This window comes from Cervus elaphus, chromosome 21 (assembly GCF_910594005.1).
Source record: "Cervus elaphus chromosome 21, mCerEla1.1, whole genome shotgun sequence".
Classification (NCBI taxonomy): Eukaryota; Metazoa; Chordata; class Mammalia; order Artiodactyla; family Cervidae; genus Cervus; species Cervus elaphus.
Genome location: NC_057835.1, coordinates 36,681,502 through 36,707,048, shown reverse-complemented (window position 1 = coordinate 36,707,048; position 25,547 = coordinate 36,681,502). Strand labels below are relative to the sequence as shown.

Sequence of the window (25,547 nt, the reverse complement as noted above, 5' to 3'; positions counted from 1 at the left end):
ATTATTAAAATAACTATGCCTCCCATTGTATCATGTTAAATTTAATGTTTTATAGTGAAAGTGAAAGTTGCTCAGTCATGTCTGACTCTTTGCAACCCCATAGACTATAGTCCATGGAATTCTCCAGGCCAGAATACTGGAGTGGGTAACCCTTCCCTTCTCCAGGGGGTCTTCCTAACCCAGGGATCGAACCCAGGTCTCCTACATTGCAGGCAGATTCTTTACCAGTTGAGCCACAAGGGAAGCCCAAGAAAACTGCAGTGGGTGGCCTATCCCTTCTCCAGAGGATCTTCCTGACCCAGGAATCGAACTGGGGGGGTCTTCTGCATTGCAGGTGGATTCTTTACCAACTGAGTTATCAGGGACATGCACATATACATAAATAATCTCATGACATATATTCTTTAGCGACTTATAATATTACTCATCTTCTAGCTAAAACTTTGAATTTTCATTTTCTTTTTTAAGTGTGCATATGTTTTGTGTCTGCCGCTTTTACAGAGTATATTTTCATTCTAAGTTTAATATTCACAAAGCAAAATTTCAAATGACCTCAGCCTTCATATTTTAAACAGAACAACTATTTGCTTTTAGCCCCAAACCTATGCATTGATGATATTTAATATGTAGATGGATCAAGGCTTGTTTGCCTTCCTAACGGCCATGCCTGAAAGCCTAAGCCTGCCACCGAGAGGGTCACAGGCGATGGCTTACTTGGGGTCCCCTGGTTCCGCAGGAACTGCCTCTGATTCTTTCTCTGGCTCCTGCTGGCCCGATACCCGGAATCGCCACAACTGCACTCTTTGTCCTTGTCGTGGAAGCCACGAAAGAGGGGCCGTGTGCTCTGTCGGACGGCGAGCAGGTCACCAGAGCCCTTGCACTTGTGAATCCGAAGCTTGCCAGACGTGTCCTCGACGCACTGCCACTTCTGCAAGAGCCAACGTGAGAGCGAGTTAATGCACCCACATCAGGTGTTTCTGATTAAGGACTGCTGCTTTTGTTTTTAGAACCCTGGCAACACCGTTAAAAAGAGCACATGAAAAAAGGCCAGCTTTCAAGTGACCCTGGAATAAGTTGACTCCTGTTCTGTTAGTTATTTCCTTCACTGCAGGCGAATACAGATGACCACGAAATCACAGGAAATCAGAACTACCTCAATGACACCAGAGCCAAGAATTGATACATAAATCCTCAGCATCCAGACTAAACAAGAGTCTTGAATGAAACATGGAAAAGCCCTTACTTAACTCACCAAGCCACAGCACACAGCTGTCGGGGCTGTTTTCACCAGCCCCGTCTTTTTTCTGGAAAAACAAACTTGGCTGCTTTGTTCTCTGCCCTTGAATTTCTAATTTGAGGCCAGTAAGAGTGGCATATGAGGAAGACAGAAATGAATTTAACCTGAGTCCATCACGGGGGTGAGCCAAATTTCATACACGCCAGACAAGAACATTTGCTTCTCTGGTAGCTCAGGCAGTAAAGAATCTGCCTGCAATGCAGGAGACTTGGGTTCGATCCCTGCATCAGGAAGATCCCCTGGAGAAGGGAATGGCAACCCACTCCAGTATTTTTGCCTGGGAAATCCCATGGACAGAGGAGCCTGGCGGGCTACAGACCATGAGGTGGCAAAGAGTCAGACACGACTGAGCTACTAACATGCACACACACATAGACATAAGCAGATGAACCGGGCTTCCTCTGTGACTTCTTATCCTTCTACAAACAGTGCACACTTGGCTGAACAAGCTGCTCGCTAAAGAGGCAGGGTTCACTTCCTCAAGAGACATGCATGGGGAGCTGCTACTGGGTTTTTTTAAAAAATTAATTTATTTTAATTGGAGGCTAATTACTTTACAATATTGTGGTGATTTTTGCCATACATTCACATGAATCAGCCACGGGTGCACAGGTGTCCCCCATCCTGAACTCCTCTCCTTCCTCCCCCGCCACCCTATCCTCTGGGTTGTCTCAGAGCACCAGTTTTGAATGCCCTGCTTCATGCATTGAACTTGCACTGGTCATCTATTTTACATACGGTAATATACATGTTACCATGCTATTCTCTCAAATCATCCCACCCTTGCCTCTCTCACATAGCCCAAAAGTCTGTTCTTTACGTCTGTGTCTCTTTTGCTGTTTTGCCTACAGGGTCATCGTTACCGTGTTTCTAAATTCTATATATATGCGTTAATATACTGTATTGGTGTATCTCTTTCTGACTTACTTCACTCTGTATAATAGGCTCCAGCTTTATCCACCTCACTAGAACTGACTCAAAATGCATTCTTTTTTAATATCTGAGTAATATTCCATTGTGTATATGTATCACAACTTCCTTATTCATTCGTTTGCTGACGGACATCTAGGTTGCTTCCATGTCCTAGCTATTACTGTAAATAGTGCTGCAATGAACATTGGGGTACATGTGTCTCAGTTCTGGTTTCCTTGATGTGTATGCCTAGCATTGGGATGGCTGGGTTGTATGGCAGTTCTACTTCCAGTTTTTTCAGGAATCTAAACACTGTTCTCCATAGTGGCTGTACCAGTTTGCATTCCCACCAACAGTGTAAGAGGGTTCCCTTGGCACTGGGTTTTCTAGTTTGAGCTTTCTATTAAGACAGCTACAGAGGTGGGACCTCCCTGGTGGTCTAGGGGTTAAGACTCTGTGCTTCCAATGCAGGGGACATGGGTTTGATATCCAGTGGGGGAACTAAGATTCTGCAAGCTGCACAGAGAGGCCAAATATATATATATATAGCTACAGAAATTTCTGGCTTAACTCTGGATGAATATGACACAGCATCACGTCTCAATGCCCCCCGCCCCCATTTTATGGGTATCAAACCTGGCTGAAATAATAGCACTTTGCCTGGGGGTTATTTCATGGGATCCTCTATAACTGACTTAAACATCTGATAATCTTCCTCTTTATTTTCCCTTTTCTCTCCCTAAAACATTAATCTGGCAAATGGGAAGAATAATGACATTCATTTTAAGTTGATCATGGTTGTTACACATGGAACAATATAGAGTTATCAAACTTTTGTGTTTTTTTCCCCATATCCATATATGAGTATCACCTGTGTACAATTTTTTATTGATACTTTTTTTCTTCAAGTGAAGAGTTAGTTGCTCAGTCACATCTGACTCTTTGCTACCCTATGGACCGTAGCCCACCAGGCTCCTCTGTCTATGGAATTCTCTAAGCAAGAACACTAGAGTGGGTAGCCATTCCCTTCTCCAGGGGAATCTTCCCGGCCCAGGGATTCAACCTGGGACTAAAGAGTCAGACATGACTAAAGCGACTGCGCATGCACTCCTGTACTGTAGGCGGCTTCTTCACCATCTGAGCCACCAAGGACGCCCCTTTTCTGTAAATGGGTATATTTCTAAACTGTGGCCAAAGCCATAATACTTGTAAAATTATGTGTTTGTTGCACCAGTTTTATATTTTCAAATATACATGAAAATAAATGAAAAGTGATTAGATAAAAGATGTTTTTTCAGGCCTTCTGTGAAATGATCTCACATATCCCCTTGCTATACCTGTATCTTTGAGGACTATTTTGATGCAAGGTAAAGTTTGGCACTGACACTAGTGTACAAAACGGTGTGCAACCCTTCACAATGGACCATGATGCTGAGCCACAGTTTATTTTCTCTTAACGGAAGTCTCATGCTTTCCCAGATGGCACTAGCAATAAAGAATTCGCCAGTCAATGCAGGAGACAGAAGAGATGCAGGTTTGATCCCTGGGTCAGGAAGATCCCCCTGGAGAAGGGAATGGCAACCCACTCCAGTATTCTCACCTGTAAAATCCCATGGACAGTGGAGCCTGGCGGGCTACAGTCCAGAGGGCCGCAAAGAGTCAGACACAGCTGAGCGACAGAGCACATACATGCCTTCAGCTGTTGAATTATCATAGCAGCCTTTGTGCTTCTACCTGTGCGTGCTAAATCCTTCAGTTGTGTTTGACTGTTTGTAGCCCACCAAGCTCCTCTGTCCATGGGATTCTCCAGGCAAGAACAGTAGAGTGAGTTGCCATGTCCTCCTCCAGGGGATCTTCCCAACCCAGGCGTGGAACCCGAGTTTTTTGTCTCCCGCATTGGCAGGCAAGTTCTTTATCACTAGTGCTACCTGGGAAGCCCTATAATAGAGCTCCCAAATCCCTGTTATCTAGAAAGTGTTCTATAATTTCACTTTAGCCCCTATATACTCTGTGCTGTTGAATTAAACTATTTTAAGACACACCAGCTAACAACCTTCTTTAGTGGTTTGGCCAGAATGTTTTGAATGTAAATCTCTGTCCAGAGAAGCAGAAGCTAAAGAGACAAGGCAAGTAACTACCTATTTACAAAACCAAGAAAAGGCAAGAAGTCAAGGGTAATCTAAGGACTAACTAAATTAGAGACGATTTAACTCGAATCAAACAAAAAAACCCAAATATGAATTCAAATTGATAAGGCACATGGGAGTTATGAATACATCTGATCAGTGGCTCTCACCTTGGCTGGACATTGGGATTTTTCCAAAGCTTCCCTGGTGATTGTAATGTGTAGCTGGGTTAAGGACCACTGCTTTCGATTCACAACTGGTTACTGGACCTCTTTGCAGTGGGATCCCACAGGAGGGCAGAAGGTATACTTTTAGGTATAAGGGGCTCAGATGGATGGTCTTTGAGAGGGATGTGCATATTTTTGAGTGTGAACATAAAAAGAAATTTGTGTGTAGAAATGTACTCATGTGACCTGGTTAGAAAATGGCTCCAGTTTTATAGATGGACACTCCCAGCTCATCTACAATGGCAGAACTATGTGCTTTATGAGTAACCAGTTCTCCTCACTCTCCCCTAACCCTAAGCTTTTGTTGTTGTTCAGTCACTAAGTCGTGTCTGACTCGTTGCGACCCCATGGGCTGTAGCCTGCCAGGCTCCTCTGTCCATGGGATTTCCCAGGCAAGAAGACTGGAGTGGGTTGCCATTTCCTTCTCCAGGGGATCTTCCCACTCCAGGGATTGAACACAAGTCTTCTGCATTGGCAGGTGGATTCTTTACCACTGAGTCACCAGGGAAGCCAACCCTAACCCTTACCCTAACCCTAACCAGAACAGTTAGTTGATAAACGACAATCTTCACACATTCTTAGCTGAAAACCGCATGGAGCTGGTGCTATGCAGTTGTTTTTTTTTTTTTTCCAACATGGAGATCGGTGCTTTCTAGGCGTGGGTTTGCTGCACTGCACTCCTAGATATGTCCAATTGGCTTGAGGAGGTGCCAGGAAACTCTCAGAAGAGTTCTCTGAGGGCTGCTCTGGTGGTCTAGGGGTTAAGAATCCCCCTGCCAATGCCCTGGTGTGGGAAGATTCCACATGCCCAGGAGCAACTAAGCCCTTCAACCGCAATTACTGAGCCCACGTTCCTGGGGCCTGGGCTCCACAGCAAGCGAAGCCACCATAACGAGAAGCCTGTGCACCACAATGAAAAGCAGCCCCCGCGCTCTTCAACTGGAGAAAGCCCATACGCAGCAGCAAAGCCCTAGTGCAGTCAAAAATAAAAAAATAAAATTCTTGCTCATGAAAACTGTCTACGATAAATAATATTTCATAGCTCTAAAATGTTTGGGAATCAGTGGTGCTTGAGTATTTATGTCTTAAATCCAAGTGGTTTAACACACATCCACCCACCTGAAATGCTACCTCATGCATTCAAAAACCAAGTGTTGATTACTTAATGTTTGTAGTAGCAAAAGAAGACATCAGTGGATTCAACTCACAGCCAAGCAGAAACTTAATTTAAGAAATGCTCTATTTTTTTATCAGACAGAAAAATGTGGCTCTCTTTATTCTTGAAAAAATGATGGCTTTATGTCTTTCTGTGTTCCAATTTATATCAACTTCAGTGCAAACACTAATTTGTAAAACACACAACTGTACTGAAAACCTTCCTTAGTTTTATAACCACAATGCATTAAAAAATTTTCTTTTTTTGCCCTGGAAAAGCTGAGGGGACAAGTAGATTCCTGTAGAACGCAAAAATACAGGCAGAACTTTTAGTGACTTATCCTATTTGGATTACAACCTGCATTTTGCCATTATCCAAATTCCTTGTTGATTTCTTATGGGACAAAAATGAAAAAAAAGTGTGTTTCTTTCCTGAAGAGTTGAATTTAACCCCATCTAAGGTCTGGCATGGTCGTTGGCACAGATGACATATCATATAAAATCAAACATACATACATACATGCATGCACATATATATACATATGCATACACATATACCCCCAAACACTACATATATATACATTCTTGCATAATACAGGAGTCACTGACAAAAATGCCAATTATTTCCTGTACCATGGACTCTCTGAACAAGTCATAGACCCTATTAGATAGAGTAATTAGCTAAAGGCTTTGAAAATCTCCTTAGTGGCAAGCATACTAGGAATTTTAATGAAATGTAATTACCACACATGGGCCACAGTCATTTTAGTGTTCTATATCATGACAGCTTTTATGGCTGAGCAATAAAACCTGGAAATAGCAGCAACTCAAATGGTCATCTTACTTGGAGAGTTTATAGACAGAGGTGAAGAAAGAGAATTTTTAAAGGAATAGCTCTGAAACCTGCTGCAGGTCATTTACATGCTCCCAGTAATGAGATGGTTTTCCATTGCAGAACAGTTGTTGGAATCAGATTACAGCCTGAGCTCAGGTAAGGCTAATGGGACCCGAAGTAAGAGCCCCTCCCGAAATACAGATGTCACACTGCCTCGCTTTTATCTACGCTCTTGGACTTTTTCGGCAAATCGGTTAATGGCCAAATCCAGTTTTCTGCGTCTTCTCCAATCACTTACTCCTGCAAATTCCTTTCCTGCTTTCTGGGACAACATCAATTCAACCCTCCTCCTCCCTCTCTGACGTCTTAGTCTGTGTTGATAATTTAGCACATTCATTTCACAAATAGTTCTGCACATCTACTATGTGCAAGGTGCTCGATAAAACTATTTCAATAATTCCAAAGTTATTATTATTTTATGTGAGCCTTTCCAACTATGCTGAAACTTGGGATGAAGGGCAAGGACTAAGTCTCATGCATGAATCATTCCCTGAGTTTAACTCAGCATTGAATCACTTTGTTTAGTAATTGTGTCTAAGTGTTTTGGATAGATTATATTGGGTTGACCAAACATCTTATGGGAAAAAAGGAATTAACTTTTTGCTGAGCCAATATATAACAGAAGAAAAGTCACACCTGAGGAAGAAGAGAAGGTTGGCTCTTTTAGTTCAAGGAGCCATGTATGCAGCTGTTTGGGTGGAATCCAATCTAAGGCGAGATGTCACATTATCATCACCTATTAAACTCTTACTTGATACCAGTACTGGTCTAGGGTGTTTTATATAAAAATTTATTCATTTAATTTCTACAATAACCTAAAGTGCTATACTGTACTTAGTCTCATCCAACTTTTTGTGACCCCATGGACTATAGCCCACCAGGCTCCTCTGTCCATGGGGAGTCTCCAGGCTAGAATACTGGAGTGGTTTGCCATACCAGGGGGTCTTCCAGGGGATCTTCCAGACTCAGGGATCAAACCCAGGTCTTCCACATTGCAGGTGAATTCTTTATCCTCTGAGTCACCAGGGAAGCCCAAGAATACTGGAGTGGGTAGCCTATTCCTTCTCCAGGGGAACTTCCCAACCCAGGAATTGAACCGGGGTCTCCTGCATTGCAAGCAGATTTGTTACCAGCTGAGCTACCTGGGAAGCCCAACCTAAAGTACTACCATAATTCATTTATTAGAGTAGAACTTTGTAGCACTGAATATCACCTATCTTCTGCCCGGGACCTGGGAATGGCATTTCATACTCATATTGATGTGGCTTAGTGGAAAAATCTGGACTTTCAAGCTAGAAAAGCCTGATTTGAATATATTAAATTTATCACATTACTATAGGATGGGCAGCAAGTCAGTTACACCATCTCAATTTTTATAGGGTCATGAGCAGTAGAGGTAACACAGGAAGAACTCAGCACATGGTAGGTACTCAACAAAGGTATCTGCTATTATTATTATTATTTTTGCACACACACACACACACACACTTTTTTATTTACAGAAATTTACCTAATGAAAGCTTCATGAGAGGTAGCCATTTTTAATGGGGATAAGTACTGGGTTAGGGATCTGAGGACCTCAATTTTAATTTTTTTTTTTTGCTGCTAACTCTATGGCCTTGAGCAAACTGCAGCATCTCTTTGTTCTTCCAGATTCCACATCTGGTAAAATAACACTTATTCCTCCTGGCTTCAAGGATCTGTCGTGAGAATAAATTGTTGACCATTTTCAGAGTTCTGAAGAAAAGATGCACTACAGGAATCTGAAGCAGAACTATTATAACTGACATTTAACAATGCCTACCCAGTCCTTGGGCAAGTCACTGTTCCCTGGTTGTAAGCTGTCTTAAATATAGTAATTAGTATTTAGTGGGAAGGTTGCAAACTTCAAATCACACAGATCTTGTTTTGAACACAGACTTGTCACCCTTCTAACTGCAACTTTGGTCAAGTAACTTTCCCAACTGAACCTCATATTTACAATGGGCATAATATCTATTTTTAGAAGAGTTTTCAGGTGAAAAAACGTCCCATGTAAAATGCTTAGGACAGTGACTTCCCTGGCAGCTCAGTGGCTGAGTCTTGCACTTCCAATGCAAGAGGTGTGAGTTCAATCCCTGGTGGGAGAACTATTAATAAGATGCCATACGCCATGAGTTGTGACCAAAAAAAATGTTTAGCATAGTATTAGATGATGATAGAACTCTGGTTACTTCCCTTTCCTGAAGTAACCGCTTGAGGATCATTATAGTTTCTATGTTTTGAATTGTATATATTTCTCAGATTGATTAAGAATGCCCTATAAACTTATTCAGTAAGTGTTGTCTTCCTAAGTATTTAGTAAGACACTTGGTCACGTCTGACTCTTTGCAATGCCATGGACTGTAGCCTCTGTCCATGGAATTCTCCAGGCAAGAGTACTGGGGTGGATTGCCATTCCCTTCTCTAGGGGATCTTCCTGATCCAGGAAATGAACCTGGGTCTCCCGAATTGCAAGCAGATTCTTTACCATCTGAGCCACCAGGGATGAGTATAAATAATCTTATTTATACCACTTATACCCATTTTCATGAGTAAGAAAAAAAATTGGTGACAACTTTTTCAAAGGTACACTGCAATGAAAGCTTAATTTTATACACATATATGCACATGCATTCGTCCTCTGTTATTATACTTCTTATTACATGGATTTGGCTCTAATGCAGGTCAGATTATATTCTCTGAGATGTAACAACAATATAGTAATTTTCTAATAACCTGGTTATCTGTTAGCCCAGTGCCAACATCATGGGAAGCAGTTACCTGCATGAGGACATGTGTTTAGAATTTTCACCTGGGGTTGTTGTTGTTCACTTGCTAAGTTGTGTCTGACTCTTTGTGATCCCATGAACTGCAGGACACCAGGCTTCCCTGTTCTTCACTATCTTCTTGAGTTTGCTCAAACTCATGTAGGGTGATGGTAGGCAAATGGGTAAAGGTGATCAAAATATACAAATTTATAGTTATAAAATAACTCCCTGAGGGTGTAATGTATAGCATGGTAACTACAGTTAATAACAGCCTGGTACATTTTTGAAAGTTGCTAAGAGAGTACATTTAACAAGTTCTCAGTACAAGAAAAACAAATTTTAACTGTGGGGTGATGGATGGTAACTAGACTAATTGTGGTGATCACTTTACAATATATACAAATATTGAATCATTAAATTGTACACCTGATACTAATACAATGTTATATATCAATTATACTTCAGTTAAAAAAAGAATTTTCATCTCAACACTGAGGAATATGGCCATATAAACATCCTTGTTCAAATTGCTACTAGCTCAAGTTATTTTCAGACTTTCTCACTAACATGAAATAGAGTTATTTGTGCTGAAGATATTTTATCTCCTGCTTTCTCTGAGATGGGATGAAACAGGATGGGGCAGGGGTTGGAGGGGGCAGGGAAAACCAAAAGAAAGAGAAAATGTTTTCTCCTTTAGATTTTAATGTGAATAACCATTTGTAAAAGTCAGTGTTGGAATGTTGGAAGAAGTATAGTTCTTGCAAATGAGGGAAAATAAAATTGGTGAACCGACCTTGGTTAACAACCAAGAGCTAGTATTTGTTGGGTGCTTGCTATGTGCTGGGGACTCCTGCGGATACATTTAACTCCTACAGTCTTTTACAGCAGCCCCTGGAGGCAGGTACTATTATTATGCCCATGTCACAGATGAAGAAACAGAGGCAGAGTTAGGTTAAGTAACGTGCATGCAGTCAGATACTAAGCAAACAGCTTGGATGCAATCCTGGTTGGTGAGGACAGGGATACAAAAGAGGAGTGGTTTGGGGCAGAGTGTGAGGCTGCCGATAGGTTGAGGGAACGACACTTGGGAAGGCAGAGGTGACAACTAACATGCAGGAGAGAATGTTATGCTTGAGACATGCAAACACTATTATGCATGAAATAGATAACTAAGGAGAATCTGAAAAGACCCTGATGCTGGAAAAGATTGAAGGCAGGAGGAGAAGGGAACAGAGGATGAGATGGTTGGATGGCATCACTGACTCGGTGGACATGAGTTTGAGCAAGCTCCGGGAGATGGTGAAGGACAGGGAAGCCTGGAGTGCTGCAGTCCATGGAGTCACAAAGAGTTGGACACGACTCAGCAACGGAACAACAACATAGCTGATTCACTTTGCTGTACAGCAGAGACTAACATAACATTGTAAAGCAACTATATTCCAATAAAAATTAGTAAGAAAAAAAAGAGAAACAGAGAGACAGAGGGAAGAGGGGAACCTGACCAGGGTGGGCACAGTGGGAAATGAGAGAGTATGAATTAAATAAGCTGGGACCACATTATGCAATTGATGGAAAAAGCGTCTGTCCTCAACGTTTGTTTCTGAGTTGTTTGGAGCATTACTAAAGAGGGTTTAATGTTTAACCCTGCGATTTGTGTTCTGAAAAATGCAAAGAAGCCAAGCTCCTAGGGAGATGCCCAGCCATTCAGCCTCATCCTTCAGTGCAGGCTGAAGTGAGGAGGAGACTAACCTTCTGTACTGAGGCTAGTTGAGACTCTCCCTGGTGAGACAAGAGTTGAGCCAGAGGATGGCATCTGGAGGCTCCATATTTCTGGCCAATTCCTCTGGAGCCCAGAGAGCCAGGGCAAGGGGAGGTGGGGAGGGGATGGCCACAAGCCATGCTGTGATCTTCACCAGGGCTCAGCGGGTTTCTGGAAACAGGAGGTCCATTTCTGGCACACTAACAATTCTAGCCAGACCTTCCTGGCAAATGCCTTTTTATTCCTGCTCTGCAGCTGGTCACAAAGGGTCAGAGGGACCTCTGCTCAGAGGGATAATTTTTGGATGACAGCATAAATCCTGGCGCTAAACCAGTTTACACTCAACAGGCTACATTTTAATTTTCTTTGCCTGATGCTGAGGTCTTTTCAGAATTTTAACAGATCTTTGATTTTGTATTGATACAACAGTAGAAAGGCAAACTAAATTACAAAGATGCTGGAATTCAATGACTTAACAAAAGGACATGCCATTTGCTCTATAAAAAGAAAACAAGTTGCTTTTTTCCTGTTAAAGAACAGAGAATATATGTATAAAATGTACTTCAAAATGGAATGCCCAGGGAATTTTTCCTTTATGTAATGCCTATTTAAGAAATCAATATCTATACCTAGAAGGGGAACAAAAAATGACCACCCTCCCCCAGCATGAATAGTTTTTAATCTTGGCTGGTCAAAGGAATCACCCAGGAGTTTGAAAAAACAAAACAAAACAAAACACTGCCACCTGGGCCCCATCCTCAGGGATTCTGATTTAATGTGTCTGGGTTGAGATTCGAACATGAGCATTTCCAAAGCTGCTTAAGTGATTCTAATCTGAGGCCATGGTTGAGAGTTGCTACCCTAGATGCTGTGAGGGATTCATGGAGGCAAATGCCATTGACAATTTCAAGCAGAAAATCTACTGTCTTACACTTTTGCAGAGGGAGGATGCTCTGGGGAAGAAAAGATTTGAACATGAAGTGAAGAGATGCAGGTTTTGACATGGGCTTGGTGGCTTAAGTTTTCTGGATCTAAATTTCCTTATTAGGAAAAGGATGCCACTTGATCAGAAGATTTCTAAGCCTCCTTCCAACTTTGACATTCTCAGATTCCAGGTCTGAGAATGGTTTATAATGCTGTTAAAAAACACACATGCTTTGACCATCCTTGCAGACAAGTTCATCTGATTGGTCTGAGGCAAGGCTGGACATCAGTACTTGCAAAAGCTCCTCTTGCAAAAGTGATACTGATGTGCAGAAAAACTGAGCATCACTGATCTATGTTCTCCATTGAACCAATTTCAGACAAAGTTGAGTTTGTACATGATTGTATGCGTGCATGCATGTGTGCGTGTGTGTGTGTGTGTGTATAGTGTGTACATAAATATGCTTGGGGGTGTCACACCAGCTGATGGAGTGATGGGAATTCACACTCAGCCTTGTATTAATTCAGAAACATGGAAGTAATGCGAACACATATGTCCATGCTGTCTTAATTAGTCCCTGCTGGTTGTTTAGTTCACATGATGGAGAAATGATGCCAGATGTCTGGGATTCTGGCCCATTTTAATTCCCTATTGGCTTCATAGGAATGAAAACAACAGGTAAGATGGCCTGCAACAATAATAATGCCCAGCATCCAACAGTCACACACTACTTTAAAGCCCACCTAGAACTTTACATACATGATGGCACTTTATCCTCCCAAGACACAGATCAATTTTCTTTCCAGAGACAGAACATCCAAGGCACAGGAGAAACCGTCTTCTGAAAGAACATACAACTGAAAGGTGGTGGATGCCAATATTCTAGCCCAAACTTCTGAACTTCACATTGCTCTTTCCTTTATTTACTCCACTTCCCGAATCCACATTGACTGTACCAAACCATTCATAGGAGGCCAGACATGGGGTCTGTTGGAGGAGTGGGGGGAAGGCTCTATCTTTTTGGGGATTAGGAGTGAAGAGAATCAGGCTAATGGTGCTGATTTTTCCTCTGCACTCCATGGAGAGTCAAACCAAGGGTGTTCTCTTTGAAGGAAGGCAGCTAACCTTGGTGAGAGGAAGAAAAGCAGGGCGCAGGCCAGGTGTAAAACCCATGTCAAGGAAAGAGAACCCAAGCAAGTCAGTTCAAGACTTAGCTGTCATCTTGATCTTGAACAGTCTCATTATTCTGGACTTTTTCTTCCCTTCTAAAAGTCAATGATATAGTAAATAAAAAGATAATCTTCGGGGACTTCTCTGGTGGTTCACTGGTTAAGAATCCACCTTCCAATGCAGGGGACATGGGTTTGATCCCTGGTCAGGGAGCTAAGATCCTACAACCTCAGAGCGACAATGCCTGCATGCCACAACTACTAAACCCTCGCACCACAACTGCAGAGTCTGTGGCCACAATGAAAGATCCTGCATGGCGCAATGGAGATCTCATATGACGAAACTAAGAGCCAAAGCAGCCAAGCAAATAAATAAAAGATAAGTTTATTTAAATTGTTATCATAAATAAATGAAATAAATGATAATAAATGAAAATTTATCATTTTTTTAAAAAAGGTAATCTTCAAAGTAGAGTCAAAAAGAAAGAGCAAAAAACCGACATACAAAGATTCTATAGAATATAACCAAGTTATGTCAGGTTGGACTTATAGGTTTAATAACTGCCTTGAAGAGGCTCAAAATTTTCTCAAAGTTCTCGGCTTCTAAAGGCATGGTTTGCCACCACCTATAGAAAGAAATCACCATTGTGCTGAGTCTAATTCTTTGCCCATTAATTCAGGCACTTCTCAAAGAGATCACCACTGATGTTCTCATATACTTATGTGAAAGTGAAAGTATTAGTGACTCAGTTGTGTCCAACTCTTTGAGAGCCCATGGAACCTGCCAGGCTCCTCTGTCCATGGGATTCTCCAGGCAAGAATACTGGAGATGATTGCCATTCCCTTCTCCAGGGGATCTTCTCAACTCAGGGACTGAACCCAGGTCTCCTGCAGTGCAGGCAGATTCTTTACCATTGGAGCCATGTGACAGAAACCAAATTCAGACTGATTAACAAAATAAAGCAACAGAGGAAAATTCCAGGGAGCCACACATGAAAGCACTTCATGGGGGCAAAACACGTTTAGAAAACTATAAAAAAAAAGCAAAGTGAAGTTTTTAACATAGTTGGCATTCAGCGTATGAGCGAAGAGCCGGTGTCAGTATTCTAGTTTAGGCTGTGTTTGCCCTTGAGGACATAAATTAAAATTTCAGCATAAGCCATATAGAGAGGTTTGCAAAAGCGTATACTGAGAGGTAGGCCATGTACCTTATCTTCAAAGGGTTATAAGTCTCTCCACTTAGCTGAAATAGCAACAAGATCACTAATGTGCATGAGATATATTTAACACTGAACATTTCCAACTCCTGAACAGAAGTAAAATTAGTCTATTGAGGCTGCCTCATAAAAATCGTTTTAGAGCTACAAAACAATTCTGAGGTTTTAGTCATAATACTACTTGGAGCTTCCACAAGAAGGATTTGGAGACTTCAAATTAAAATATAATGAATAGGTCTAAGCTTCTCCACTAAACACTTGAAAATTAAGGCTTAGCAGAGTGCTATGAAGGCTTGGTTTTATCCCTTAATTCAATAGCCCTCCCTCCTCACCTTTTTCCACTTCAAAGGGATTCCTGTGTACGAAAAGGCACAAGGAAATACAGAGCGGATGAGGGTCAAGTAGTTTATTATGAACATCTATTCAATATGGTTAGATGCCATATAAAAAGCGTATAAGAAACAAGGCCATTTTAATAATAACTGGGCTACCCATTTTATGCGCCTGATACCTTGAACTGGTGTTGGCTAGTTGTGTGACTATCCAGAGGTCAGATTAAAAAAAAAAAGAAAGAAAAGACAGAAAGAAAAGACAGAATTGAATTTCTCTTCTTCTTGTTAAAAATTTACCCTGGAAGGCACAAAGTGGCCTGAGTTTTGGAATTAGACAATTTATGGATTTGCAGATTGTAAAATGAAAATGACTACACCTCTCTCGACAGAGGTGAGGATTAAATTGAGCTAATGTGTATAAAACACTGCATACAGTGCCTTACAGATTGGGAGTTTGGGATTGACATGCACACACTGCTATATATAAAATGTCTTTCCATAAAAAAATAAAGGATGTGTTAGGCTCAGAATATTAAAAAAAAAGACAAAAGCTCAGTAAATGTTATTTTTTCCCTTTCCTCCAATTCTGTTCTAAGTTGTAATGACAGAGGCATAAATTTAGTCCCTATTATCACGATATAGTGTATTTCTCCCAGCTAGCATAGATTTCAAGCAAGAGTGCTTAAATTAGTTTGTGTTCCGATGTTCTCCATTTCCTTAAAAACAGGTCTGTGTTAATTCACCACATGGTAATTCTTCAGTTTTTATTGGTAACAGTTGGTGTTCTGGGTAGCCCTGAGTTCTCTACTTAATATTCTACAAATGAAGAGGATTGATTCTAATGAAATATTTGATGTCAGTAACTCTGTGAGCACAGGTAGAAACAATAAACAAACAGAATATGGTTTCCCTTTTCATCCCTCAACCTTGGTCACAGACTCTGTTCTCCTCTCTGTGTTAGATGACATCTGATCTTGCTCCAGGGTGGGGAAACCCAATCATGGCTCTTGAGGTGGTTTGCTGTCCAGAGGCTCAGTATCTGCCCCAGATCTTGATTAAGCTATCTCTCGACATTTCCTGATGACCATTTAAGAGGGGTGGGCGTTTCTCCTTAAATGCAAACTGTCTCTGAACTTTCTAACACAGGACTATCCATTTCCTAAGTCTGATATCTTGAACTGCTGTTGGCTAACTAGGTGGATATCTAGAAATTTCACTAGAAGCACCATCTTTTTTTTAAATGGAGAAAGCCCAAGCAGTGATGAGGAGACCCAGCTGGGCCCAGCCAGACATTGCTCAGTCAGTGGAAAGGGGCTGCAGTGAGCACTCCATGACTGCTATGAAAAGCTTACTTCAACAGAAACGTACATTATCTGACATGTTGCAAGTCTTTTGCATTAGAGATGGAGAAGCAAACGAGTGGTGCTGTAGAAACGCTGAGTCTCTCACCTGCCCGGGCTGTTCACAGGCTGTTTGGTACCTGGCCTGCTGGCACAGTTCTTTGACCCTCTCATATTTAGGCAAGTGATTGGACTGTTGGATATTCTTGTTTGATTCCTCCTTCTTACGTAGAAATTTCCTTTGACAGAAAGAGAAAAGCTTGTGTGAGAAGTGATCTGAAATGACTTTCACAGTGACCTGCCTGGTTTTTTTTTCTTCCCTGTCACATGACTCCACACTCTCCAAAAAGCAATAAATAGTTATCAAGTCTCTACCCACAGGAACCCAACATTTCATGAGTCCTTTGGGAAAATTACAAGCTGGGAATTACGAAGACGAGAGATCAGGGAAGGAAGAATCACTTCCTTCAAAATCTTCATTTCAAAACTTTGGACATAAACATTTAGCTTTATAGGCTCAAAGTTCATTTTTGTTAAAAAGCAATGATAGTAATGTTTTTCTCTTGCCTAGGGTAAGTATGGAGAAAAACAAAGACAATGGACATTACAAACAGAAAGGAGAAACCCAGAAATGACTCTGGAACAGTTATTAATACAATCTCATCTATTTGTCAATTCAAAACTAGGAAAGGCACATAAGGGAAAGGAGTGGAAGGACATCAGGCAGAACCTGGGAGGGATAATTGAGAAAGTCAATTAACCGGTCCAGTTAGGAACTGAGGTGGAGATAAGCCATGGGAATCCACAGCCTCATAAAGACTGTGGTCCCATCTTTGCAATTCTGACTCAGCTATCATTACTCTGCTAGCCAGAGGAGGATGAGTCTTATGACTAGGTTTATGAAATCCACACGCTTAGTAAACCAAAATAAGGGGAAAAAACATTCCCAGCAGGGAGAGCTGCCCACAAAGACTCGTTCCCAGAAGCACCCCAGGAACCAATAATTACCCTCTTTCCACAAGGAATGTATCACGCCAAATTTTGACCTTCTTGTTTGTTCGAAACCTGGAAGCAAAGTAATAATATTTACTGTTGGCATTGGGACACTTTTCCAAACGGATCTGTGCTAACAGTTTATTTAAAGCAACACCCCTCGCTACCCGCAGACCGGGACAGCATCTCCAACACGCCATTCACAAACAGCTGAGGAGGTGCTCAGCTCAAGGTGATCCCTGGGGGTGGAGGGTATTTTGCCTCCACTTCTGCTGGCTGCTGGCTGGCTCTGGGAGCTGGTGTGCTTGGGGCTGGCTGAGGGGAAGGAAACTGACGCACCTGTTACCTGGCTTTTCCTGGTCCAGAAGTTTGAGTACAGACTTGCCGTCTATGTCAGGAGGCGCGTCGAGCCCCGCGATGTCCAAGATGGTAGGGGCCAGGTCAATGTTTAGAACGATCTGTGGGACTCTGTGAAGGGACAAGATGGTCACGCCTGGGACCCAGCACCAGTGGAGGGCCCCACCAGGGCTGTTTTTTCCCATCCCAGTACTCCCTGGTCTTCACTGCTTCTCAGCCTCTCATCTGGTTGCCTAGGAGTGGTGGTTGATTCTGGGAGGTGCCTGAGTGCTCAGCCACTGGGACCAAGAGAAAGACTGACTGTCACAGGGGTCAGGTTGGAGAGAGGCCTGTCCCCCTGAGCTCTGGCCACACCTTGGACAAATTGTGGCCTAATGTTTGGCTTTTGTAGGCTGTATATTTTCTTCTGAAACCTGAGAGTCTATCCCTCCTCTGTTGAATAAGGGCTTTGAAATCAATCATCTTCAAAAGGCCACAAGGTTTTTATACTTGAATTCAAAGCATGCTGCCTAGCCTTTCAAACATAAAGCCTCCCAACTCTAGATCCAACGCTTCCCCAGGAGTTTCCAGTGACCTGGAGAGAGACAACGCATGTGAGCATGTGTCCCCTCTGCATGTGTCACCCAGTCGTGTCCAGCTCTTTGTGACCCCGTGGCCTGTAGCTCCCCAGGCTCCTCTGTCCATGGGATTTTTTTCAGACAAGAATACTGGAGTGGGTTGCCATTCCCTCTTCCAGGGGATCTTCCCGAACCAGGGATCGAACCCGCATTTCCTGTGTCTCCTGCATTGCAGGTGGATTCTTCACCTGCTGAGCCATCCGGGAAGCCCGGAAAGACACAATAACATTACGCAAAAAGGCCCTTCTTATTGCCATCACTTCCTCCCCAGCAGGCACTGGAATGAGGCAGCAGATAAGCCACGGAGATGAGACTCAGATGATCTGGCATCTGGGCCCCACTGCTGTCACATCCAGGACGGGGGAACTCAGAGAGGCGTGCGCACCCTGTCTGTGCGGCTTCTTCATTGTGAAATCGGGGGTCCAGACTGGGTGCTCTTGAAGGGTCATCCCAGGCTTTCAATTCTACTTGTGCTCTTTTTTTTCACTCTTTCTGTAACTGTTTCATGTACAGGATCTCATTTTATACCGCACATTCTGATGTGCTTGGCGGGGCATACGAAACCCATCTATGATGGGACTACTGACATGCAAAGGGATGCAGTGACTTAAGATGACAGAAATGGTATTCCAGTCCTTCAGGCTTCTTTTCTTAAAATTCATTTAAAGTTCATTGAAATACATTTTAATTAAATAAAATGTATCTAAAGTTATTTAAAGTTCTGAAAATTTAATTTCCTTTAAAAATTCTTCAGTAATAATTTTTTAAAAAAACAACTAAGAGGATGGTACTGGTTATCGTTTTTAAAAAAGATTCAAAGACAGTAAGGATGATATACCTAAAATCACATTCTATGTCTGTGTTCATAGTCTCATGGATTCTGGTCGGTTTGAGAGAGTTAATCACTGATACAGTTATTTTTCCTTTCTCTTGAAAGAGTAGACATTAGTTAATTTAGCATGTGGCGGGGCTGGGGGAGGGGTGGGGCAGGCGAGAGGTTTCGTCTTCTAAATAATGAACCTACACTCACCCTTTTTTGTTTGGACTAAAGGAAACCAGACCCTGAGATTGGTAATTGAATTATCTCAGACGTACACGAGTTATGACAGTTGAATGTTGGAAATAGAGAAATACGTACATGGATCCTGGTTCTACACTTGGCCCACGAATAAAGAAAGGCACGCGGATGTCAAAGTCATATGGCATGGATTTCCCCTTAACCAGTCCAAATTGCCCGATATGGTAACCGTGGTCAGCGGTATAGATGATGTAGGTGTTCTCCAGCTCACCCGTTTCCACAAGCATATTATACAGCTGAAACACAGCACAGACCTCAGTCAGAAACAACTGTGATGGCATAAGATGGCAACAGTGCCACCATGATTCCCCTCAAATCTTTTTTCCATTATTTTTAGAAGGCAAGAGTTGCTTTAATAGGGCTGACAAACATGTATGTTTATACACATTTTTCAAGTAGCCTGCAATCCTGGAGGGAAAAAGTCCAGGAATACAGTTGATTCTTATATAATATATAACTTTTCTTAATCTGGCTTATTTTTGCCTATTTGAAAAAAAAAAACACAAAACAACCTCTACCATCAAACTTTAAGGTTTTACTTTGAAAAATCCATTTTAAAGCAAATTTTACTATCATCCCTCATATTTAGTTACCAAAGATTAAAAACGGGCTACCTCTGAGCCTGATCCAGTTACATCCAGCTTTTAGGTACGTCTTGTTTGGTTTATGTTATCTTTTAAAATTCAGGAAATTTCAAATACATTTTTTGTATTTCTGGCTTCTTTAAAAGTCAGAAGACTTAATACTGGATCCATATTTTCACATGACCAGAATCAGTTGAAGCTGAATAGTTGCTCCTTGCTTTAGATGAGGTAGTTTAGATTTGAGTTCACCATTATCCTCACCATGCCCTATCGCCTTATACTCGATCTGCTTTAGCTATCTACACTATTTGCTTAATCCCTGAAGGTATTTGTGGTGATAACCTTTGAATTATGATGTCATGATTTGTATAATATCTCCTTTTTGCTACTGGCTCCACAAGAACCAACCCTAGAAAGAGAACAAGATGGGGGCGGGGGGATGATGAGTTCACAGAATACCCAGCCCCCCCCACTCTCTTAAAATGAAAAACAACTACTACTATAAAAACAGGGTTGGCAAGAATGCATCTACACAAGGGAAGCTGGACCAAAACCCATCCTTGGGGCAGGTTCATGGGCTTACCCTTTCCACAGAATCATCCACTGACATCAAAGTTTGAAGCCGTTTGCGATGTAGAACGTTTGTGAATTCCATGTGGATGGGCAGCATGGGTCCCGTGTACTGCATAATCCAGTGTTTGTCCATATTGGGCGCATAGTTATAACTAGGAGTTCTGCAAATATCCAGAAAGGAGTCTTACTATATATGCTTTTTAGTCACTTAGAGAAATATCTCATGCTAAAAGTTGTAAAATAACCATTTAGGAAAGAATTTAGACACAGCTAAAGAATTTTTCTCTCCAGTACATCTCTGTGTTTGTAAAGAGATTTCAAGTCTGCACCACCCCAGACCACATGAGTTCTCTGAAGGTGTATGGGTTCAAACTTATAAAACCAAGACTGGCAGTGAAAATCTAATTAGTGCAAGTTCACTGGGGTTCATTGAATAAAATGTAAAAATACCTCGAGACGATTGTGGTCATGTTACAAATTTACAGATAAAACCCAGTAATGTAGAAGGGAATGTTCTCATAGTGATGTTAACTCGTAAAATTTTACTGCTAATTAGGCTATTAAATATAGTCACTAATATGTTACGTGCAATGATGAAGAATCATAATTTCAACACATTTTATCTTAGAATTTACTAGGGTATTATATTGATTACTTACATATCTAGTCTGTGCAAATTTTTCTCATTCCTAACCTCACATATAGATACCATCAATTTATTGGATTTGCTGGAATTACAAGCAAGTCTACTACAATATACATGCTTGTCAGTAAAGCTGTTCATTATAGACAAATCAATATAGGTGCAGGCATAATTTTTGCTAACTATAGGGAACTGAGTCCTATTGTTCTGAGACAGGTGGTTCAAGCCCATATTTGATCTATGGAGATCTAAGTGGTGCCCATACTTCCCTTTGGGGACCCATAAAGTACATCACCTTCTCTTTGAAGTCCTCCCCAACTCCCTGGATCATAAGATGCTGCCACTTCACACTCCCAAAGAACATATCTATGCTAGAATATATCTATGCTTTTCACACTGAGAATTGTTTGTTTTTCATTTGACCTCTCCATCAGACTATAATGTGCTTGAACTTTCTCCTCAGCTGATAAGCCTATGAAAGTCAGTCACTCAGTCATATCTGACTCTTTGAGACCCTATGGACTGTAGCCCACCAGACTCCTCTGTCCATGGAATTCTCCAGGCAAGAATACTGGAGTGGGTTGCCATTTCCTTTTCCAGGGGATCTTCCCAATTCAGGGATTGAATCTGGGTCTCCTGCATTGCAAACAGATTCTTTACCGTCTGAGCCACCAGGGAAGCCTATAAACATTGTTTAATAGTGAAAACTCAGTATTTACCACGGGTCAGGGATTGTGCTAACTGTTTTGTTCACATCTACTCATTTAATTAGCTCAGCTCTTGTCGGAAATAGGTTTATCATTCCCATTTTACAGGTGAGAAAACTGAGGCTTAGCAAAGTTAATTTTCTCAGGTTAACAAAACTAGCAGGGAATTGAACCAGGACTTGGTTCCAAAGCTCATTTGCTTTAACAAAATGAAGGGAAAGTAAAATGACGGGGGCTTCCTGCACCCGAGGTTGCTCTTCGTGTGAACCACAACTGTGCAAATGGCCAGTCTCTCAGAACAAGAGATCGTCTAGGCTGATCGAGGAATCTGATTACCGCTCTCTGTTCTGGGGAGGAGCCTATCAGTGAAAGACGGTGGATAATGATGACTGCAGGAGACCCCATGACATTGTTTACATTATAAAACTAGAGAAACAGTCAGTCACTGTGAGCTGGTGAGTCCAGGAGCCTTAACCATGTTCCACTCGTTCCGTCATGGAGCGAATTTGCTATCGAGGAAACCTGGAGTTTCTGAGCTGCGTGACCGAACACAAGAACATGGGGCTCTCTATATGCCTCCTGTTACCATACATTTTCTTCCACCAGCGGATTTGCAGCGCTTCTCTTTTGTAGTTGAAAATGCTGTTTTGGTACCATTGGCCTTCCTGTGCAGAAAGTTACCCTGATGATCTGTATGGATGCTGGCTGGTTAATGAATGCCAATATAACACCTCCAAACCTGTCTGTCTATCTATCTATCTATCATCTATCTCTTTAAAGTGCCCAGAACAAAGAAGTACCTGAGTTTCCTACATGAGCCAATAAACAAAAGTATTCTATGTAAGGATCTGGGTTGAAAAAAAATCTGTGATATTAAATAAACAAATTTTCAGATATCACTTGCCATTCTGTATCAGAGAAACTGTCAGCATGAACTTTCCTCTGCTCACCAAGCAGACAACTCATGAAACGAATGGTCCCATTTTTGGTCTGAAAGGGTTCTTCGTATCTCAGATTGCACCACAGACCAAATGAGACCCTTGTATTTCAGAAGCCTGGGCAGTAGGAAAGGACTTAAGCCCGGGTTTCTTATTCTTAACGCAGCGTGTAACCTTACAAACAGGATTAGAGGAAGAGACCGAAGAGGAGGAGGAGAGAAGGGGGAGCTTCTAAATCCCAGAGGAAAGAGATTTTCACCGTTGGGGGGAGTTTGAGGTCAGAGAAATAGAGCAAGCTGGTCACGAAAGGTCCTTTACCACTTACTGATACGTGCCCTGAAAAAGAATACGGCTATAAAAGATTACACGGGCTTTCTACATAATACCTCACCAGCCTCCTCTTGCTGCCTTTGATGTTGGCGTGCCTTAATTTTAAAATAAATCTAGTTGACTTTTTTTTTTTAAACCACAAAACCTCAAACACAAATAAAAATTACAATAGGGAACCGAGAGGCAGGCTCATAGTGGGTAAATCGTATCTGCCACCAGTTACCTTCCAGTGTTGGGCATGGCTCCATCCACCTCGCCCTGAGGAACAGGGAAGCTCGAAGCAAATTATAAGCCTCAAATTGGACTCCCGGATTTACAGAATGACATATGTTCAGTTTGGCTTTTATTAAAAGGGAGAGTTTGGGTCTATTGTCAAAGTTGTCCTTCCCCCATCCCATTTTTTTTCTTTTCTCTTGATTTCTGAATGTGGGCGATGACCACCCCCCCTCCAGCTCTGGGGACAAGATCCCAGGTGGGGTCTCAGCAGGATGGGGGGATAACCATTTGCCTTTTAGGGGAAGACAGGTTGCCACTGCTTCCCACAGAACAGCAGCTGTTCAGGGGGCCTGCAGGTGGAAGGTCGGGAGTTGCTGGAATTGACAGTTGTTGAAAATTGATCTTTTGCCAAAGACCTGTGGGTGCCTCCCGCTGGTGTCTGCCAAATTCCTGGAAGATGCATTCTTCTGTCCCTCCACCCTGTGATAATTCATTAGGGCTTGCTACCCTAACTAAGAATCAACTTACAGTGATTCAGACGGAGCTGGGAGCTGCTGGCTGAAAACGCAAGACAGAGAGAAGCAGGTGACTGTTTTAGGGAACGGTGGAAAACCACGTATCTGATTGCTCCAGAATATTCTGGAATCAGACCTGAATTCTCAGCCCAGGACTGTTGCTTACTAGTGTGTGATCTGAAGCAACTGTTTTCTTTTCTTTAAGCCTCTGTTCCCACATATCTGTAATGGGAGCAAGAACTTCAAAGAGTGCTTGTGAGGCTTCACAGAGGCTTCAAGGGACAAAACCTGGGACCACTCATATCCATACTTATAGGAAGCTGGGAGACAGCTTATCACGTCACAGCTCACTGATGCCTGAGGCAGCCCAGAGAGGCCAGGGCCTCTTACTGTAGTTCGTTATTCTGACTTTTTGCGATCTCATGGACTGCAGCACTTCAGGCTTCCCTGTCCTTCACCATCTCCTGGAGTTTGCTCAAACTCATGTCCACTGAGTCGATAATGCCATCCAACCATCTTATCCTCTGTTGCTCCCTTCTCCTCCTGCCTTCAATCTTTCCCAGCATCAGGGTCCTTTCCAATGAGTTGGCTCTTCGCATTAGGTGGACAAAGGATTGGAGCGTCAGCTTTAGCATCAGTACTTCCAATGAACATTCAGGGTTGATTTCCTTTAAGAGTGACTGGTTTGATCTTTCTGCTGTCCAAGAGACTCTCAAGAGTCTTTACCAGCACCACAATTCAGAAGCAACAATATTCAGCAGTCAGCCTTCTTTATGGTCCAACTCTCACATCCATATACAACTACTGGAAAAACCACAGCTTTGACTAGATGGACTTTTGTCAGCAATGTGATGTCTCTTCTTAATATACTATCTAGGTTTGTCATAGCTTTCTTTCCAAGGAGCAAGTGTCTTCTAATTTCATGGCTGCAGTCACCGTCCAGAGTGATTTTGAAGCCCAAGAAAATAAAATACTCCCATTTTACAACCGAGACAGTAAAGCATATGGAGGTGGCTCAGATAGAACAGGCTGGGAACCCTGCTCCTTTCATGATGTCACACTGAACTGTCCTCTCCAAGTATCTCAAACTCCCATCATTAAAAGGAGAAGTGATCCATACATTTCTTCTATCAACAGTAAGTCCTGGGACTTCCCTGGTGGTCCAGTGGTTAAGAAGCCACTTTGCAATGCAGGGGACGACTCAGGTTTGATCCCTGGTAGGGGAACTAAGGTCGCACATGCTGCTGAGCAACTAATCCCACATGCCACAACTAGAGTCTGTGCACCGCAACCAAAGATCCCTTGTGAAGCAACAAAGATCCCATGTGCCACAACTAAAATCTGACACAGCCAAATAAATAAATATTTATAAAGTAAGTCCTAAAGTTCTTAGCTTTTATCCTGATTATCCTGATTTAAAATATTAGCTGCTTCTGTTTCCCATTCAGATGCCTCCCACCAGCTGCTGTGTTCCTATGTTTGTTGCAAACACAGAATCAAGTCTGACCCTCCACGACACCCTGGAGACATATTCAAGAAGGTAGAGAATGCTGACTCTTTGCTTGAAAAGGGAGAGGACAAAGGATCAAATTGTCATAAAAAAGAAAAACAAATCTCAAAAATTCATGTCAGAGTGTCAGCCATGTGTATCTGTTCTGGTGAGGCTTTCTGTGTCTATTCAGATACGTGTTTGGCTCAGAACTGTGCTCTCCAGACCTTATACTCTCAGGGATGCACCTGTAACTCTCAGCAGATGACTCCAATACTTATAAAAGGTGAGCTTTCCCCAGCAAGGCTTCTCTGCACATTGCTTTTCTCTAGTCATCATTTGTTCAGCGTTATTGCTTAGCGCG

General features: G+C 42.2%; 1 protein-coding gene across 6 annotated transcripts in view; it reads right to left on the bottom strand.

Annotated features, from left to right (window-relative positions):
• The window catches only part of SULF1 (sulfatase 1), a 187,687-nt gene that overhangs the window by 23,620 nt on the left and 138,520 nt on the right, over positions 1 to 25,547 (bottom strand). For all 6 annotated transcript variants that reach the window (XM_043880390.1, XM_043880389.1, XM_043880388.1 and 3 more), the window contains 6 exons: positions 20,356 to 20,506; positions 19,249 to 19,424; positions 17,476 to 17,604; positions 17,152 to 17,208; positions 16,253 to 16,382; positions 715 to 928 (listed from right to left, as the gene is read on the bottom strand). In XM_043880390.1, coding sequence (XP_043736325.1) covers positions 715 to 928; positions 16,253 to 16,382; positions 17,152 to 17,208; positions 17,476 to 17,604; positions 19,249 to 19,424; positions 20,356 to 20,506 — 857 coding nt within the window. The remainder of the gene's footprint in view (positions 1 to 714; positions 929 to 16,252; positions 16,383 to 17,151; positions 17,209 to 17,475; positions 17,605 to 19,248; positions 19,425 to 20,355; positions 20,507 to 25,547) is intronic.